General features: G+C 49.1%; 1 protein-coding gene across 1 annotated transcript in view; it reads right to left on the bottom strand.

The window, feature by feature from the left end:
* SLC13A4 (solute carrier family 13 member 4) overlaps window positions 1–14,966 on the bottom strand; it is a 40,770-nt gene extending 25,804 nt beyond the window's left edge. The window contains exons 1-2 of the mRNA XM_035021172.1: window positions 14,624–14,966; window positions 8,874–9,002 (exon numbers count right to left, since the gene is read on the bottom strand). Of these exons, the coding sequence (XP_034877063.1) occupies window positions 8,874–9,002; window positions 14,624–14,722 (228 nt within the window). The 5' untranslated portion in view covers window positions 14,723–14,966. The remainder of the gene's footprint in view (window positions 1–8,873; window positions 9,003–14,623) is intronic.
* Between the last annotated feature and the right edge of the window lie 4,771 nt (window positions 14,967–19,737).

Below are 19,737 nucleotides of genomic sequence, written 5' to 3' on the forward strand. Positions count from 1 at the left end.
GGACTCAGGGGGGTTAAGGAAGTCTTTAAGGTCCTAGCGCGACGGGCGGGGGCGGGCTATCAATCCGGGTGCACCTGAATCCAAAGCTACTGCGCATGTCACTCAGGGTGGGCCAACTGGAAGCCGTGCGTCTAATTCAGCTCTAGGGGAGTCTTCTTGGTCTCGGTGACAGCAGGAGGAGGCACACATTTCTGTCTTCAGTCATAATCACAGGCCTGACACTGGCCGATTGGAAGCCTCAAGCCCGACTTTAGCGGGAGACTGGCTCTGGGCTGTTTTCATACTTGGTGTTGGGTGGGCTTAGGTCTATTCGCGTGGCCTCCCTGCCCCCTTGTAAGCGGTGTCCTGCGCTTGGGCCAGGCAGCCTGGCTGTAGTTTGTGATTAAGAGGCAGCACAGCCAAGTGGGGAAGAGTGAGGGCTGCGGAGTCCGCCGGGACTCAGCTGTGTGACCCTGGGCAAGTTACTCAACCTCTCTGGGCTTCATTTAGGCATCTAAATTAAAAAAAATAAAGAGTATGTGAGTCCCTACCTTTTGTAAAGCTGTAGTCAAGAGTAAATGACAGATGCAAATCAGCTAGCAGGGCCCACCGGGTGGACGACCAGGAATCTTGGCAGCTCTTCCTATCGCTCAGTGGTCCACACAAAGGCCGACCTGCTCTGTGGCCATCTGCACACAGAGCGGGACCAGCCACAAAGCTGCCTTTCCACTTTTATAAATTAAAATTCTATCCGATGGTGGTGTTTGTTAGTTGTCCAGCCCACTGCATTTTCGTTTGTTTGTTTGTTTGTTTGTTTTGACAATCAAACCTTGGTTATTCAGAACCCCTCAGGGCACACCGGGGTTCCAGGATTCTTGAGGATTATTTTCATTGTTTTCTAACATGCGTTGCTTCCTCCTGCGTGCTGTGGGCATCCCTTTCCCCACTACCTAATTTCTGAGACTAATATTGTCTGAGTTGGGAAACTAGATAACAAAGCTTGTTAGAATTATTTGCCAAGAGGAGTAGGGTCTCCAAACGAGCGCTCCTCCCATGAGTAGAGTCCACGGTGTCTGTGATGTTTGCCTTTTCTGCTTTTCTGCTCTGTGGTTTTCTCCGTTTTCCAGAGCCCTGAGCTTGGAGAGCAGAGGTGTTCCGGGACAGTGTTTTAGAAGAGATACGTTCAAGGAGGCCGCGTGGAAAGGCAGGGCAGAGAAGAGCAATAGCATGAGCTCTGGAGTTCAGATCAGCTGGGTTTGAAGGGTTGCTTCCCCGCAGATGAGCTGGAGGCTCTTGGGCCAGCCACGGAACCCCCGTGGCCCCGTCATTCCAATGTTTTCAGTGGCGAGAGTCATGATGCACAGCTCATTTAATCCGGCACGGCGTGGCCTCGAGTAAGATAACGCAGGTAGAGTCTTAGAACAGTGCCTGGTATACAGGGAGTGCTCAATAAATGTGCATATTATTAAAGAAGTAAAAAAAGGATAAAAAGCTTCAAGATGAGATTGAGAGTGATGCCAGGGAGGTCAGCATGACTGAAGGAGGGAAGAAGAGAAAGAAATGAAATAAGAAGGAGCAAGGTGGGGCCTGAACACCAGAGATTCCTCCAAGTTTTCTTAGCGAAGTGTAAGCACACCGAAAGAGCTTTCTGAGTCAGGCTGGATGGAGAGGCCCAAGGACAGAAGGGCCGGCGGTTGTGGTCCTTCAGTAACTAGCTCATCGTTAGTGAATTGCAGGCGACATCCATTAGTGATGACCTTTAAAACATTACTTTCTTTGAAGGCGGAATTATTGATTGATCTCTAGATAGGTTAGGTTTTAAATGTTTAAAACAATTTTTTTTTTTAAAGATTTTATGTATTTATTTGACAGAGAGACAGTGAGAGCAGGAACACAAGCACGGGGAATGGGAGAGGGAGAAGCAGGCCTCCCGCAGAGCAGGGAGCCCGATGCGGGGCTCTACCCCAGGACCCTGGGATCATGACCTGAGCCGAAGGCAGATGCCCAACGACTGAGCCACCCAGGTGCTCCTAAAACAATTTTTTATAAAGGTTGTGGCTCTATTCCTAGACATTGGAAAAGGGAACTCTGGACAGCAGGCTCGGCTCAGTGCTCTTCTCAGGAGGAATGTGAGTCGGCTTCCCTGGGGCCATCCCGGTGGAGGAGGCCCATGGGCCAACCCATCCTCCCTGTCGCTGACGCCGTGGTACGTGGTACGGGCTTGCACACTCACCATTAGTGGAAAATCCTCAGCTCCCCGTGAGGTCGCTATTTCTAGATCCTTTTTCACGCGAGCAAAGGGCAGTTTGCAGAGATTATGCAACTTGCTCGAGACCGGTTAGTGACAGGACTGGATTCAAACTCAGGTCTACCCTACTCCCAGCTTGGATCCTGACTCATTCCACGCTGCCACTCTACCCACTCCTGGCGACAGCAGCCAGAGACCGCAGGAGGTGTGGTGGATCTGACCATGTCCTGAGGCGGACATCTGGTGGCTCGCGGGGGGTGGGGGACCCCAGAAATGCAGACAGTCAGTGCTCTGCAGGTCAGCTGTGGGCACCTCTAGAAATGGTGGGAACGTGGCAAGCCGTCAGGAGACCGGTGGTGGCCTCCGGCAATGGACTTCGTTTGAGGCTCTTCTGGACATCTGGACAATTTTGCAGGGAAATCCTCTAGACCCCAGGAGGGGCTGCCCAGGGTGGCTCCCAACCTCAGCACGGAGCTAGGCCCGCAGGCAGGGCTGGAGTCCAGGCTACTGCATTCCAGCCAGTGCCCCAGCAAGGCAGCCAAATCCAGGGCGGCTGACTCCGCGCCTTTTCCTGGGGAAAGGAATGCCGTTCCTGCTGGATAAGTCTCTGCGGGCTCCAACACCCTCCACATCACCTAATTACTCCCCCCAAGGCCAGACGTTTGCAAACCACACTCAGTGCCTCTGAAATTTCAGGAGGCCTGCAGGAAGGGCCCAAGCAGCCGGGGGCTCTGGGCCTCCACGCCCAATCTGGGTAGGACCTCTTCTTCCGTCTGTTTTATGTATTGAGCCTCCCAAGATGTGGTTTAAAGAAAAGGGTTTGTTGCTAAAAAACATTCTTTGCAAACCCTACCACAGAGAAGTCTAAAGCAGAGAGACTCAGATGAGTGCTGACCTGGCCCGGAAGTTGGCTTAGCTCCCGGAGATGCTGACTCATAAAGCACCCCCAGTTTCTTCTCTGGGACCTGAAGAACTGCCCTCAGTGGAGGAAACTAAGGCAGGGGGCTGACTTCTGAGTCCAGAGGCAAAGGGGCTGGCTCATATGTAGGGAGTAGCTCTTCCCCCCCAGTAACTTGGCCTCAAGAGGCTGCAATATCTGTAGGTTCCTGGTCCAGGCCCCACTCACAGCCTGGGTGTGGAGCTCAGCTCTGAGCTGCGTCTGGACGGCTGTGGGTGATGAGCTGCTTGGGTTCAGGCAGGTGGCTGGGCCCCGAGGCTCAGCCTACCTCCCCGCAGGCCTGTATGGGGGGCGGGGGATCAGCCTCCGTGGAGGGCAGAGCCTAGAAAGGCAGAGCAGAGAAGGGTATATGAAGTGCGCCCAGGTTCAGACAAACAGAGAAAGTCACGGTCTCGGTGATGGTCGGGAATCTGGCAGGTCAGAAAATCAGAAACCAACAGGGAAGCAGATTCATGACATTGAACCCTGGTGTCATAGGGCTGCAGAGGCCATTTTGTTATCGCAGGAGCGTGTCCTGTCCTGGCAGGAGCTAGAATGCCAAGGAGACTTGCCAGGGGCCTGCAGTGCAGGGCCGTGGGGACAGCAGAGGGGGTGAGTGTGAGTGTGTGAGTGTGTGTGTGAGTGTGAGTGTGTGTTGGGCAGGGGAGAGATAGAAAAGCAGATGTCACCTCTATTGGAAGTAGTTCCTGACCCTGGACACCCTGGAGACTGTTCCCAAGCCCCAGCATTCAAACCATGCCTTTTACTGCCCCAGAGAACACTCTCGCTCCCACCCTCCTAGAAACGGTAAATCTTAACTAACATGATTGTCCCTGGCTATGGCAGTGCCTTAGAAGGGCATAGACCATTCCCGAGGCAGATACAATGATAGTCGTGAGAGTCACAATGGAGGTAAAATAAAGAACAAACCTAAAATCCAGGCCTGAGCTCTGTATACCAGTAGAGGGAAGAAGTGGCAGGATGACAACAAGAAGGTCATAGAATCCCAAAGTCAAAGGGCCCTTTGAGTCCATCCCCTCTCCCAAGGCATGAAATCTACCTCCAACATCCCTGACATGGTCGCCTGGCTTGCATTCCCACGAACAGGAATACCCAGACCCCATGTGGCTGCCCATTTCAGCATCTTCCCTCACATGGAGCGGGTCTCTCTTATGGTGCTTGGACTCTGGTTCTGGTTTGATCCCCTGAGCCTTGTGTGTGGAGCTGCAGAAGCCAAAAATCATGTCCCTCTTGAGTCTTCTCTTCCTTCCCCATGTGACTCACATTCTAGATTTTGGACATCTTGGCTACCCCCCACTGTATGAGCCCCTGATCTAGAATTTAATGCTCTGGACACATACATTTAGTAACTCCGCAGACCTCAGTACATATTGGCCAATGGTTAATGGGGGCACACACTCCTGGGTTCAAGTCCTGGCTCCACTCCATAGTAAGTTCCTTAACCTCTCTGAACTTCCATTTCTGAACTCCTCCGTAAAAACAGAACTAAAAACCACCTTACAGAGGATTAAGTGATGTGGAGCATGTAAAGGACCTCCCATGGTGCCTGGCATATGGTAAATTCTCCAAATTTTGGCAGGCCACATTGGGCTGATAGATGATTCATGCTGCATATGTACTCAACTAAAAGCCAAGTCTTTTCCACACACACTGTCAACATTTATCCCTATAAAACATCATTTTGTCAGTCCCAAGCTTTTGTGTCATCCTATCAGCATTGTTTCTGTCATCATTCATTAGTTGGCCCATCTAGCTCTGAGTCATCTGCAGATCTGATAATGTGTCTTTTAGATTTTCACTTGGGCTCTCTCTCTAGTCCACTGCCAGAATGTTCCTCAAGATTCTTTAGGTTCAGCTGTTGGGCCAGCACTCAAGTTACTCAACTGTGCTGTCATCCAGCCCACATTGGCTCCTTTGATTGAGAATTTTTTCCCCCTGGAAATTGTGAAGGTTCCAAAGAAAAAGTTAATTTGTATTCAACAAATTCCGTTTAAAAGGCTGGGGAAATTATAAAGCCTTCTAGAAAGACGTCAATCAAAAAGTGGTCAACATAAAATTTGGGCACCTGGTGGGGTAAATTTCATTTATCTAGAACATTCCCCCTTGGGGAATTGGGTGAATCCTCCGCAGTGCCAGAAAATGAGGCATTACCGCATGGCTCTTCTGTGTTTTCCCATTTGGTTTGTGCCTTCTCTCTTTTAGAATAGACACTTCTCAAGGTCAGGAGTCTATCATTTTGTATCTCTTTTCAGCAAGACAGAGAGAGGAAGTCTAAGCTTTGCACACAACGAACTCTTAACACCTGCTGACCATCAAGTCATCACCATAAAAATGAACCATTTGTATGCCTACATCCAAGCCAACAGTGGGAAACTGAGAAGCATTATTGTGAGTCTCAAGAGGGCAGAAATTACGTGTTTCATTTTTGTCGCCTTCAGGGTCCCTGTAATGTCCCAGGTGGTCCATGGTAGATACAGAACTCAGGAAATATTTTTCTGAATGTTGAATGAGTAACACAAGGGACAGAGGCCACGGTTCCAGAGTCACACCGATCCTACCCACATGCCTTCCTTCAGGTGCAAAGCACACTATTGCACACCGTCCGGAAACCCTGCAACCAAAAAGCCTTCACTGAGGGCCAGCACAAGGATGCAGGCCATAGACACCACAAATCCTAGGGGCTGCGAATCTTTGTGGAGAGAGGACGTGTCCACAGCAAGTTACTATCAGGTATATCTGATGTACCACTGAAAGGCTAAAGACATCAGATCGGTTCCAAGGGAAGGGAGCAACACTTTTAGCTAAGGTCTTTGGAAAGGCTTCACTGCAGAGGGTAATTGGACAGGATTTTATTTTATTTTATTTTATTTTTTTAAAGATTTTATTTATTTATTGACAGAGAGAGAGAGACAGAGAGAGAGCACAAGTAGGCAGAGTGACAGGCAGATGGAGAGGGAGAAACAGGCTCTCCGCTGAGCAGGGAGCCGGATGTGGGGCTCGATCCCAAGACCCCAGGATCATGACCTGAGCCGAACGCAGCCGCTCAACGGACTGAGCCACCCAGGTGCCCCTGGACAGGATTTTAAAGGTGGAGGGAATTGGAGAGAACTTTGAGTCAAGGGAACGCTAGGCAAGCACAAGGTGGGTTTGGGGAGTGACAAGTAGATGATTTGTCTGCAAAGGGGGCTTCTGCAGACCCCCAGCCCGCCTTTTCTTGGGGAGCCCGGGCACATGCTGGTGGAGGGGTGTGGCTAGTGGTGGTGGACTAGGTCTCCATCTGCAAAGTTGAGTGGCTCACAAAGGGGCATAAGCCATGTCCTCTACTTATCGGCATTTTCCTCTACTCTGAGTTTAAAAAGCCACTCAACAGACTATCTTTGGCTGAAGCTGCTTCCTATAGCCCAGCTGTTAAATATCATTGCCAGGCACTGCTACTTTATCAGGCAGATGGCGCAGGAGTTTTCACTTCAAATGATAAGACCTGCCCTCTGGCTCTTCCAGTGCTTTCCATCTCCAGCCCCAGCAATAACAATGCCTAATCCTTCACCGGACAGCCTTCCTGTTCCCCTCACAAAGTCATGTTACCCCCCCAAACCACTGACTCAGTAGATGCCTTCTAGGTCTGGCCTGCCTGGCTGTGCAGAGGGGCGGGCCCTTGGATGAATGGTTGCCTAGCAACATCTCTACCATGCAGAGGCGCTGATTGGGCCACCCCTCTGGGGGATTCCTGCTGCAGGCAGCCCTTGGAGAAATAGGGACATCATCTCCTTCAAGGCTAAGGCATACTGTCGGCTTTGGGGCTGCCCCAAAGTGAAACACAAAGATAGAAATCTTTTAATTAATAGTTAGCTCACGTTAAATGTTAGTTAAGATTCAATTCTTTCTATAATGTCATTTTTTTTTTCTCTGCCCTCTATTTTCACCCCCTGACTCATGGGCTTCTGGTTTCTCACTTTTAAAGAGAAACGTGCAGAGGCGCCTGGGCGGCTCAGTCACTAAGCTCCTGCTTTCGGCTCAGGTCATGGTCCCAGGGTCCTGGGATCGAGCCCCGCATTGGGCTCCCTGCTCCGCGGGAAGCCTGCTTCTCCCTCTCCCACTCCCCCTGCTTGTGTTCCCTTTCTCTCTCTCTCTCTCTCTCTGTCAAATAAATAAATAAAGTCTTTAAAAAAATAAAAATAGAAATGTGCAGAATAAGTTTAAATGCTTTTCTTAAGAAAAGTCGTGTTTAAGGTTGGTGGTTCTTTTAGACAGGCACACAGACCAAACTACCTACTCTTGTTTCCACAAAAGAAGGGGACACTTTGGAGCAACTGCCTGGTGATGCAGGTCACAGGCTAGCTTTTATGAGGGTCTCCAGGATATTGGTGTTGTACCCATCTCCAAGAATAAAAGCACTGCTGATGGTTTGGGGGATCCCATCCTTTATGGAACAACTAAGGCTACTACAGCTACTCATTGCCACCCACCCTCCCATCCCAAAACAAAAACAATACAGAATAAAACAACAGCAACAAAAAACCCAACGAAAACCAAAAACCCAAATGTCCCAAACACAAACAAACAAACAAACTGGCTAGTTGAGTCCATCTGGTAGAATAGAAAGCAAGAATATAGACTTTGAAATCTAATAGATAGGAGTTTGAATCCAGTTCTGCTACTTCCTACCTTGTGATTTTGAGCCAGTTTCTTAACTCTGAGCCTCTTTCCTCATCTGTAGAGTGGAAATATCAACACCCACCTTGTGGAGATCTCAGGAGTATTACATAACTGATAGAGTACGTCCAGTACAGTGCCTGATTCCTAGTAGGCCTGCAAACATCAGTTCCCTTTCGTCTTTCTTCTGTGCCTCTGTCAATCTCTACCATTCGATCTTTATCAGAAACTCTAAGCAGAGACCAAGTGCTATAACAGTCTAAATAGAACCAGGTGTTAATGAATGAGGACCATCTTTCATCTTGCTTCTGGGTTCTGGTTGTGTTTTTCTTCTTTCTCGTTTGTGGCTGGTTTAAGTGTTTGCCCTGAAATCTGACCACAGCCTGGGCTTGATAATTGACAATTTCTGGTTGAGCTTTTAAGGATGCCATAGAGAGAGAGAGTGGACAGAGAGGGCAAGATCTAGGTAGACAGAGGTCAAGGAAAGAATATGCAGTAATCTTGAGTTGGGGAAGAAGGAATAGAATTTTTTTTTTTTTTTAGGCGTAGCAGATGAAAACATTGTCAGGATTCAGGAAAACATGATGAGTCTCTCTGTCAACACACATTTATTGAGCACCTACTATACACAGACTCAGGTTTATAATGAGATTCCAAAGACCTGGGAGACCCGATTCCTACCTTTGATTCCTGCCTTATAGTTTAAGTGGATATACAAAAGACTGAGAAAGGTCAACAGCAGGTTGCTTATAGGTGCCAATCAACCAGTTCCTAGAGGGTTTCAGGCTGAAGGAGCAATTGGATGTGATCAGTCAAGTAAGGCTTCCTGAAAGAGGCAGTTTGAGGGAGATGAGGGTCATGGGAGAGGAACTCAGGGTCTGGAATAGCAGGTGCAAAGGCTTAGCGCTAAGAGGTTGTTCCAGAGGGTGAAGAAAGCCCCTTCCTCAAGTGCTTTGGGGCTCTCCCTTCACCTTGAGCCCCCTTCACTGGCCCAGGAGGGACCTGAGCAGGGAGCTGGGCCACAAATGGTCTAACCTCGCTGGATCGGAGCACTCCGAAGAACGGGTACAGGAAGGCAGGCACCAGGGCTGCAGCTCCGAGAGGCACGGCCTCAGACACCCAGTACACAGCGGTCACGATCAACACGTAAGCACACGCAGCCTCCTGCAAGGGGAGGAAAGTGGGCGGTTAGTCTCAGGGACAGCCGCTGCTGTGGAGAATCCCAGTGAGACCCGGGGTGGAGGCAGCAGGCACCCAGACTCAAACACGGGCCCCAGGACACAGCCCTGGGAGGTGCAAAGCTGGCCTTGGCAGGGGAACGTGGTGGATGCCTGGCCGGGCCCATACTTGGGTGTGTGCAGTAATGTCTGCTTCTTGGGTGGACCGGCCTGTGGCACATGGTCTGCAGCCACGTAGCCACCAGACTTAGGTGGCGCTTGAAACTGTGCGGGATGGGGACTGAAATGAACTCAGTGTTCAGACCCAAGATCACAGCCTCTAAAGCTGGAGTTCCCAGCTTTAACATGGCGGCAGGATAGTTGGGCGTCGAGTTGATTGGACACTAGATATTCCTGGGGTAGTTGCAAGTTGGGATCTGTTTGTGTAACCGATTCACGTGTGAGCTCTGAGACTGGCCCATTTTGGGGCTGGATAATTCCATGCTGTGGGGGGCTGTCCTGTGCATTAGGAGGTTTAGCAGCATCCCTGGCCTCTACCCACTAGATGTCATAGCACCTCCCAATTGTGACAACCACAAATGTCTTTAGACTTTGCTAAATGTCCCTTGGGGGGAAATTTGTCCCTGGTTGAGAACCCCTGTCCTTACCAGTGTCTGGTTCTCACTGCTCTGGGACTTCATTCCCCCTGCCTGATGCACAGGATGGAAACATCCCTCTGATAAAGAGAATAAAAAGTGCTATCTACTTGCAAGGGAAGGCCTGGAGTTTTCCCCAATGCCCTCACTTTGCTGGCTGTACAACCTTGGGGTGCATAGAATAAAAAAGCACAACACTGTTATCAACAACCAGCCCTCCTTAACCTCAGCCTCTAGTAATGCTGGTTGCTCGGAGTCACGCTGGACCAATGGTGTGGAGAAAGGTCACTGGCTTACTCTCGGGAGGGGTCGCTGTCCAAGGACCTTAACAATGGACTTGGAGGGCCACTGTAGAGAAGGTCCAAGCTGGCTCTGGTTTCCTCAATTTATACATAGTTCTAAACCATCTGGGCTCAGGTCTGACCTGCCCTGAGGCTGGCTGGTGATCAAGGAGCCTGACAAATCTTATTCTGTTTATCTCTCCCTTGGGTTCAGAACAGGCGTACTCAAACTCTTGCACAAAAGTTACAAAAGGTCGCCATGATCAGTGAGGGGCGTCAGGAGTGATTAACCCAGCCCGGCTGGATGGGACCTTGCTCCCTCCTGATATGCATGGATTATTGCCTTGGGGTTTGAGAAATGGGAACAGGGCCCAGCGATTGTTGACTCTAGCTCCCACTGAGATTTCCTCTGGGGCCAAAAGATGAGAGAGAAGTTAAAACTTTTGGAAGTTGCTGATAAGACAACAGAATCAGTAGGGGGGAGAAAAAAGGCTCTATTGGAAAATAATGCAACTTAGAGAAATAACCCCCTTCGTTGCAGAAATAAAACGACTTAAAGAAGTTCAAAGCCTTGAGCCCCCTTGAACTCACTTATTCCTATCTCTTCCCTGGGAAACAGAATGGCAGGTCTTAACTCCAGCTGAAGATAAAGGAGACAGCATATCTGTCCCTCCCTGAGAGCCCTTATTCCTTCCTGAGAAGCTTTAGTCTTTCTTGTCATTACAGGGCCACAAATTAAGATGGGGGGAAGGGGCCACAAGTTAAGGGAGAGGGGAAGGGGCGACAGACCAAGAGAAAGAATGAGAGAGAGAAAGATGGAGAAAAAACTTTCTCCCAGGCACCATCTTAGTTTGAATTAGGAGGATTTGGGTAAGCCAAGGTACACTTTTTGACTGTAACTATTGTTATGAATTAGAATAGGTTGGCTTGGAGGAAGTCAGCAAGCCACCTTCATGCAGCATTAAGAACAGGATAAAACACCATCATCATTTTTACCTGGACTTTCCTTAGAGCATAAGAATGGCCAAGAGACCACCTCCAGAGGCCCTTTCCATATTTCTCACCCAGTTCATGCATGGAATTTACATAAACTTCCTTTTGCTCCTTCTGAACCTTCTCAAAATTCGATGGATAAGCTTTTATTTATTTATTTATTTATTTATTTATTTATTTTTTAAAGATTTTATTTATTTGAGAGCGAGCGAGAGAGAGAGAATGAGAGAGAGAACACGAGAGGGGGTAAGGTCAGAGGGAGAAGCAGACTCCCCGCCGAGCAGGGAGCCTGATGTGGGACTCGATCCCGGGACTCCAGGATCACGACCCGAGCCAAAGGCAGTCGCTTAACCAACTGAGCCACCCAGGCGCCCGATAAGCTTAGATTTAGATAATCCTCAAAAATCTTTGTGAGGGTTGATCACAGGAATCCTGGGGTCCCACATCTGGTCAGTGTCTGGCAGTTAACATTGCTTGAACTGAATTGGGTTCCTCTGCTGGCTATCGGGTTTCTCTTCTCTACCTATTGGAGAGGATATTCTGGAAACTCTTGACTCCTTCTCACTGCCACTAGTCAGCAGGTGTGTAGGGGCCGATGAGTATTCAGGCAGTGCCTTTAAAGGATAGTATTTTCAGTCCTTTTTGGCTTCTGTTTACAAATAAAGGAGAGAGCTCCAAAGTGACATTCCCCAAATGGGCTATTTCCTGACTCTGCTACCAACTGATGTGTAAATCTGTTCCTTTCCCGTGCTGTCCGATCACCTCAGTGATGTTCCATTCGAACTTCACTAGAAGGGGCTTGAGGCCGGTTTATTTGCTGTCATAAATGACTGCGAGGCCTTTCTGAAATAACCTTTGTCCTGCCAGGGACACTGAGGCAGGGCTCAGTTATGGACAAGCCCCTCTGGCACCCTTCTCTTCTGCAACATGGGAGACCAAGTCTGGGTCCCTGGCAGGGAAAAGGGGAAGGTCATTCTAATCCTTCCTAGAATGTAGCTATGGCTTATGTCTTCGAAGAACCGTCAGAATGGCAGGCCCAGAACTGCCGGCCAGGTGCCCTTCCCTCAGCTCCAGCCCAGAGCAACCAGGTCCGTTTAGGAATCTTAGGGATTAAATATCAGAATCTAAAAGTCTGATGCGCGGGAGTAAGAATGGGTGAGAGACGTTCTCTGTGTTGGTTTGTGCTTACGGTGGGTGCTGGTGACCTCAAGGTGATTTTATGTCATCGTAGAAGAAGGGCAGAGCTGTCGTTGACATGGTGACCCACAGAGAAATCTTTTTTTTTTTTTAATTTTATTTATTTATTTGACAGAGAGAGACACAGCGAGAGAGGGAACACAAGCAGGGGGAGTGGGAGAGGGAGAAGCAGGCTCCCCGCAGAGCAGGGAGCCCGATGTGGGGCTCGATCCCAGGACCCTGGGATCATGACCTGAGCCGAAGGCAGACGCTTAACGACTGAGCCACCCAGGCGCCCCGAGAAATCATCTTTGTAGGGCACCCTGGGTAAGTGGCAAGCCACCTGCGTCCAGCTCTGAGGGCACTGGTCATGCCGGGCTCCATCTAGCTGTCCCCGAGGCTGTGGGACTCACAGTGTCCACCAATGTGAGCCCACTGGGAAGCTCTGACGTAGTGGGAGGTCTACTTTCTCAAAAGGCACTTGTTCTTAAAGGGGGCGATTTTGCACCCCCCCCACCAGCCCAGGGGATATTGGGTAGTATCTGGAAGGATTTTGGGCTGTCATAGTGGGGTGGGGGAGGCACTGTGTGCTATGGGCATCTAATGGGTGAAGAGCAGGGATGCTGCTAAACATCCTGCCATGCACAGGACAGCCCTCCCCGCAGCAAAGAATTATCTGGCCCCAAATGTCACTGGTGTGGCTGTTGAGAAACCCCCTTCGAAGTTGAAACTGAGTCTGACAGAAGGAGCTAGGCCAAGAAAGGGCAGTGTCCCTTGGTCTCAGTAAGTCCAGCTGTAAAAATCTCTTCAAAGATTATTTACAGACCCAAACAGAGCAGAGGCTCACCTGGTCTTCCTTTTCTCTCCTCTTTTTTTTTTTTTTTTTTTTTAAGATTTTTTTCTCTTCCTTTTTTAAATAACACCTGTCTTCCGTTGAATTTATAGATTATTTTGCCTACTTCAATAACTTGTTATTTTATTTTTTTCTTCTTCTGGATCCTTCTTACTAGTCACTGGTGACTGAGAAGCTCAAAGGCAGGGCCCCCGAATGAAAAGTAGGCAACACCACACCCTAGAGTCATGGTCCCCAAAGATGGGGCTGACTTGGGGGGACACAGAGGTGCCGGATACCGCCACGAAGAGGAGGGCCCTGTGTCTTTGGTGAACAGTACCTTAAGTGCATCAGACATTGAGGAAAAACAACAACAACGAACTTTGAAAAAAGAAAGAAAGAAAAAACAAACAGCCCATTTGGACAGGGCAGAGAACTGACTAGCGTGAGCCCAGGAAAACTGTCAGCAACAATCACCGTCAGCTAATCCCAGCCTGCTGTTAATCACTCTGGGGTATTTATTCTAGTAAAGATTTAAGCCAGTTTGTTTTTTAAGACGAGCCATTCTAATCCCCTCTATTTGACTTTATAACTCAATGTTGGTTACCAAGTTACTCGGAGAGCTGCCTGGAAAATCTCTTCCCCTCCCGTAAACATGATTAACCTCTCTTAGCTTATTTTTCCTAAAGTCTCAAGGGTAGTGCCTGCAGGACAAGGGGTAAAGCCTCTGAGAGGAGGGGGAGGAGGAGGAGGGGAAGAGGGGGAAGAGGAGGAGGGGAGGAGGGGGAGGAAGAGGGGAGGAGGGGAGGAGGGGGAGGAGGAGGGGAGGGGGAGGGAGACAGGAAGGGAAGGGAGGCCCTGAAGGTCTGAGAAGCCGGCAGAAGGCAGAGCCAAAGCTTTGGCATCTCTGCTTGTGCAAACCGGTCAAAAATTGGGTCATGGTCTCGAGTTGGGGGCTCTTATTTCTTTTTTATCGCGTGGTTGAAAGTCTCCGTCAAGAGCACAGAGAAGAAAACACAGAGGATACAAATGATCAAAGGGCCATATGCATGGGACTGGGGCAAGATGCCAAGCTCTGCTTTCAACGTCAAGTTCAGAGGGACTTCAGCGATTGCATTTCAAAGCGTGGTTATCAGGACCACAGACCCTGGTGGGTGCAGAGGAGCCCCCGTGGAACTCCTGACCCCCACGCCCCTGCCCGCGACCCCCCAGTCCTGCAGGGTAATCCCCTCCCTCCCGCATCCCTCCCAACCCCCCGTGTCCTTAGTGGGAAGCCTCCCTGCTCTCCAGCTCTCTCACAGAGAGCCGGTCACATGGTGACCCAGTTGAGCCCAGGACAAATGCCGCCCAGCAGCGTGTCCCTCTCCTCGGGGGCACAGCGCGTGGCCCCCGCGCCGTTCCGGCGGCCAGATGACCGGGTAGCACCCCTCAGCCGATTCAGCCGCCCCGCCAACCTCACCACTGTCTGGGGGCCACGCAGTCGGTCGGGGCCCCGGGGAGGGGGCGGAGGGACGAAAGTGGCAGCGCCGGGGGAAGAAAGCATTCGAGCCTCCCCCAGAAAGCGCTGTCCATGCCTTGAGCCCGGGAGTGAAGCACCCCATCCCTCGGCCCCCCTGCCCCCGCTGCCCCGCCTGCCCTCGCACCCCCGACGGCCGGCCCGTAGGGACCCGAGGGGACGCGCGGTACTCACGCTGCTGGGGTGGAGCACGGGCAGGGGCAGCAGCAGGAGCGGCACGAAGACGACGAGCAGCAGGTTTCTCGCCCCGAGGAGGCCCTTGAGCAGGCCCATGGTGGCCCTCGGCGCCCCCCTCCCGCCTCCCGCCGGCCGCCAGGGGCCTTCGCTCCTCGCCACCCTCGGCTCGGGCCAGAAAGACTTCTGAAACCCTTGTCGGCTTCCAAGAGTCCTCCCTTGTCTTGGGGGCAGAAAAGGCGGGCAGTGACAGGTCCCGTGTGCACAAAAAGCCTGGGCTCCTTGCCTCCTGGTTTAGGTGGGATTGGGGAGCATCATTTTGCGCCCAGCACAAAGGGAGCGGGAGAGGAGGCTGAGCCCAGGCATAGTGGGTTGCCTCTTTGCTTGATTAGTAGCAGAGAAACTTCATTCTAGGGCTCCGCAGAAAGCCCCCCCCCCCCCCGCCAATCAAAGGCACACCTCTGCTGCTGCTGGTTCGCCTTGAAGAAATCATAGAAAGGCTTTACCCAGTTAAAAACACCAAGTGCATGGGCTGGTGCCCTCCATCATTTTTGCTCCCTCTGATGGCCTGTCTGGGGCGGTACCCGTTTCTCTTCCGCCTGTGCTTGCTGGACCCCCTTCCCTTAACCCAGGCCCCCAAGTTGGTCAGCGGCGGATGCAGACTTCAAACAGGGCTGGTCTTCTCTCCCAGGACCTGGCACCTGAACTCGGTTCAAATTTCTTTCCTTCAAGTTGGTTTCCCACTTATAATTTGCCTTGAACCTGGGCTTCCAAAGCAGGAAAAAAAAAAAAAAATCCCCAAGACTTTCCTTGCTGTCACCGGACAAAAGTCTTGCTGGAAGCCCACCTTAACTTTCCTTCACCTATGGGGAGCCGGACCCAAGCAGTGGCCCTGGTCCCGCCCATGCCTCAAAGCCAATCAGTACGTTGGAAAGATCAAGGCAGTATCTCTTCCAGAGGCAGCCCTGGATTGGTCCCAGCAGGGGCCTGCTGAGTCTGCAGAACCTAGGCAACTTGCAAAGCTTATTTTTGTTTCTCAAACATCCTAGGGGCTGGAGTGATGATCATCATGGTAAACATGATCCCACTTACGCAGAGCTTTCCCTGGGAGAGCACTTATGAACCTTGTCCTTAGGAAGATGTGTTTGGTGGCAGGGAGAAAATGAAATAATAATTCTGGAGAAATTTGCCCCCAGAGTGTACAATATTAAGCCCTTCGGACTTTCCTGATGACAAAGATCATTTGCTTCAGCATCTGAGTGAATACAAAGCATCTGGGTCAGCAGAAGGTGTTAGCCTATAAGAAAGACCACAGACCTTTTTTAGGGAGAATGGGAAGGGTAGCTACTACCTCTCTGGAAAAGTCTAGATGCCGGTCTCATTTCAAAGGCCCTTGGAGCCCAGATGTCAGTGGTCTTTCTCAACTGGAGTAGGTGCTCAAATGCTCCTCTCTGAGGCTCTTTACCAAAAAAGAAGCAGAAAGCTTCCTTTGGCCGGTATGCAAGGAGGAAGGAGATGGGAGGGCAGGGAAGAAGTTGACAAGTTCAGGGTCAGGGCCTTAGCAGCTGTTGCACTCTGCAATTTCTGCTGCTTAGAGATTGGGAGAAGCTGTTAGCCTCTTTTCTCAGAAGGGACATGTGGATAAGGTTACCCATGTTTTTCTTGAATTCACAGAATGCAAGAATGGCATTCCAAGGTCTGCAGTTGGAAATGGTCCCCAGGCTAAACGCAAAGAGACTGGAGAAGTGACTCCAGAAAACCAGTTCTTCTTGACTTCCAAGGCAGGGGCAATTATGGACAGTCCAGATTCCCTTCCAGGTTATCTTGCCATTGTAGGATAGGTTATGATGACCCATCTCTTTAAATGCATGTGAAAGACTGGCTGCCATGTTTGCTACATTCGGGCCTCCTTCCTGTGCTGATTTTGAAACTCAGAATGAACAAGACCACGGGTGTGATGTTTGGGTGGCAAATATTAAAGAGGCTGGAAAATAATAAACAGCTGCGGAACTCAATATCCACCATTCAACCCCTAGACCACTTCAAATTCCTTGGTGGCATAATCTGACATAACAAAGATTCCATGGAGCCTAGTAAACTCGATCAGGACATTTTTATTACACCATAAGTGAATAATTGTTAAATAAAGTTAGGTAAGGTGAGTGACACAATTAAGACAGTAGTTCTTCTTTGTGACTCTATCCGTTTTTTCAGATGAAGGAAACATTTTCCAGAATACTATGCTTGAGAAATAGAAGGCAGGTTCCACTTAGATGAGGTATCTAAAGTAGTCAAACTCTTAGTAACAGAAAGTAGAAAGGCAGGTGCCAGGCACTGTGGGGGTGGGGGAGGGGAGTTGTTCCAGAGGTATCAATTTTGCAAGATGAAAAGTTCTAGAGATCTGTCATACCACAATATGCATAGAGCTAACACTATTGTACTGCGCACTTAGACATTCAGATGGTAAATTTCACGTTGTGTTTTTTACAATAAAAAAAAGTAATATGTTAAAATGGGTTAGGCAACTAAGGGGCGCCATGTAAAGACATTTGACAAGCGTTCACCTGTGGAAATACCTCTGACTGATTTATCACTGAGGCGATTCTTTTTTAGATTCAAGGTGAGATGACAGAGCAATGGAAGTTTCAGCACATAGATGTTTTTCAATGTCTCTTGAGTGACACCAGAAGTAGCCATGAGGGTGCCAACTCTAGAAGACGCTTCCAGAATTTTTAGATCCTAAAAGTCCCCAGCAGTATAGAAATGGCAGAATTAGTTACAGGCAAATTCCATAAGTTACAGGCAAATTTCCACGACAGACACCATGCCCTAGATTATTCTATGTGTACATATGACAAAATGTAACCTGGTTGTGATCGTGGTATTACAGTGTGGTATTAATGAGGCAAAATGGGACAGTCCGTTTCTGTCCAGTCTACTACTTTACTGTTCATTGAGCAAAGGGTCAGATCTTGGGGTAGTGGTGGTGAGTGTTATATTTGACTTTGCATGTAAATGAAGTTACTATTATAAACTGTTCTTGTGGGTAAATAGTCAATTTGTATTCAGCCTAAAGTAGTCATTACTAGTGTCATCTAGTTAGTAAAAAGGGAATTGTCATTTGTCTTTAAAAAGGTCATGCCCTTGTTTCTATTTTTTTTAGTCATTGACTGCCACAAAAATATGGGCCCTGATTTATGACTACACAGGTGCCTTTAATTTTTTGCTGCAGGATGAATGAACTACCATTTTATCACTGGTCCTGGGAACCATCCTCCCATTCATGGATCTCCTACTCCTGGGAGCAGGCATGTATATCATAACATGGAAGACAGGGAGGGCCTACAGGGTGGTCTTTCCACCCAGTGACTGGAAGAAAGCACTCAGATCCAACCTAAGGTGGGGTGGAGCCCTGGGGTGGGATGCAAGACTCTGAGGCCGGGCTATTGCCCAATGTCGAAGGGTTGAGACCTCTGCTCACCTCCTCCCCACCCCACATCCAGGGAAAGTACAAATAGCGGAGGCAGACCATGAGGCTAATCTGCCTTTTGGGAAATCCCGGACCCTGTACATTGACCTTTGTTTGAGTCAGACAGTGATACCCGAAGGGGGCAGAAAGACAGTGAGTATCAGAGTGCAGGCAGGCAGAGTTCAAGTGAGCAAAAGTCAGCCCAAAGAGACTGGGAGACGCCTCTAAGAAGTGGACACAAAGATAATCAGAACTGGGCTCAAAGCTAGAGCAGAAGAGACACCAACTGAAATAAAGAGACCAGCTTAGTAACCATGTCAAAGAGAATACGTAATATTAGAAAGAGAAAAACTGAACAAAAAGCAAATATCAGAGACTGCATTTGAGGGAGATAAGAGAGAAGTATAACCAGGGAATGAGAACCAGAGAGACTGACAGTTACTAATCTTCTGAACCCAACTGCATGAGGATGCCAAGCTGTATGCTTCTCTGATGATGAATACCTTCTTCCTCCATCCTACTATTTCTCCAAGGTGATCATGCAGCTTGTGCGGCTCGGAAATCACTTATTCAAAGTTTTTAAGAAGTCCAGAGCAGCTTCGGGCCTCATCAAATGACAACTGTTAAATACCCATTTCAGTATTGAATTTAGCCCGATAAGGTCTCACTCATTCAACGATTAGACCTCTTGCAATGGTAGCCTCCAAAACCCGGCTGTCAACCCAGGAGAGCCAGAAAGATCTCTGAGCTGGTGGGGAGTCTGTCCTAGAGCCCAGGGCTTTCCTGCTAGCAGAGATCTTCATCTGCTAACTCATACTTAACCAAGAATTATAACAAGCCTAGCCATCTTGTTCTTCAGGCGATAGCAACTACAAAAGAACACAATGCAAAGGGCGGGTTCTGTCGGCAAGAAAGAAAAGTGCATCTCAAAGCCTCACGGTGAAGAAGGCGGCAGAAGAGCTCAGAGCACATGCAGAATTAGAAGAGCCTGGGGCCTTCCAGGATCGGGGCAAACAGTCCAGCAGTTCCCTTAGGTCCTGCTGTCCTCTCTGTAATAGCTCGCACTTAGCTCAATGATCACGGGCATTTGAGAAGCAGTTAAAGCAATGTTAAAGGTTATTTTATCCAACTCCTTCATCAGGGTGTTTCAAAGATATTAAATAAGAGCCTAAGGTGTTTCATATGTAGACTTTAAAAAGATACCAGGTCAATATTGCTCAAAGGGAAGTTTTGGCATTTGAAAGGGGAAATCCTGTCATCCGAAAAATCATTTTTATTCGGAGCACCTCATTTGCTGATGATGCTAAATGATTTTAAGCATTTAACTAGACATGGCCATTGGTGCCACCTCTTCATTAGGGTGATGAGGGTGACCCTCTCTGCATTAGCTTGCTTTCTCTGTTTGGAAGACAAGGCATGACTGTTGCAGCCTTTCTGTGGGCCCCCTTCATGTTTCTCCTCTGTATTAGATCAGCTTTCAGAGAAGAAGAATCAAGACCTATAGGTCATAAAATTACTGATTTTCTGACTGATCCTTCTTGGTGACTTTTGGAAAAGGTGAGAAGTTTATCTTTGATAACCATGTATTTATTTGGCTATAGCTCTAGGTTGGGGTTTTTTTTTTTTTTTTTTTTTTTTTAGTCTC

The sequence above is a fragment of the Mirounga leonina genome, unplaced genomic scaffold (assembly GCF_011800145.1).
Source record: "Mirounga leonina isolate KUSES-001 unplaced genomic scaffold, KU_Mleo_1.0 Mir_174, whole genome shotgun sequence".
In the NCBI taxonomy this organism is placed as follows: domain Eukaryota; kingdom Metazoa; phylum Chordata; class Mammalia; order Carnivora; family Phocidae; genus Mirounga; species Mirounga leonina.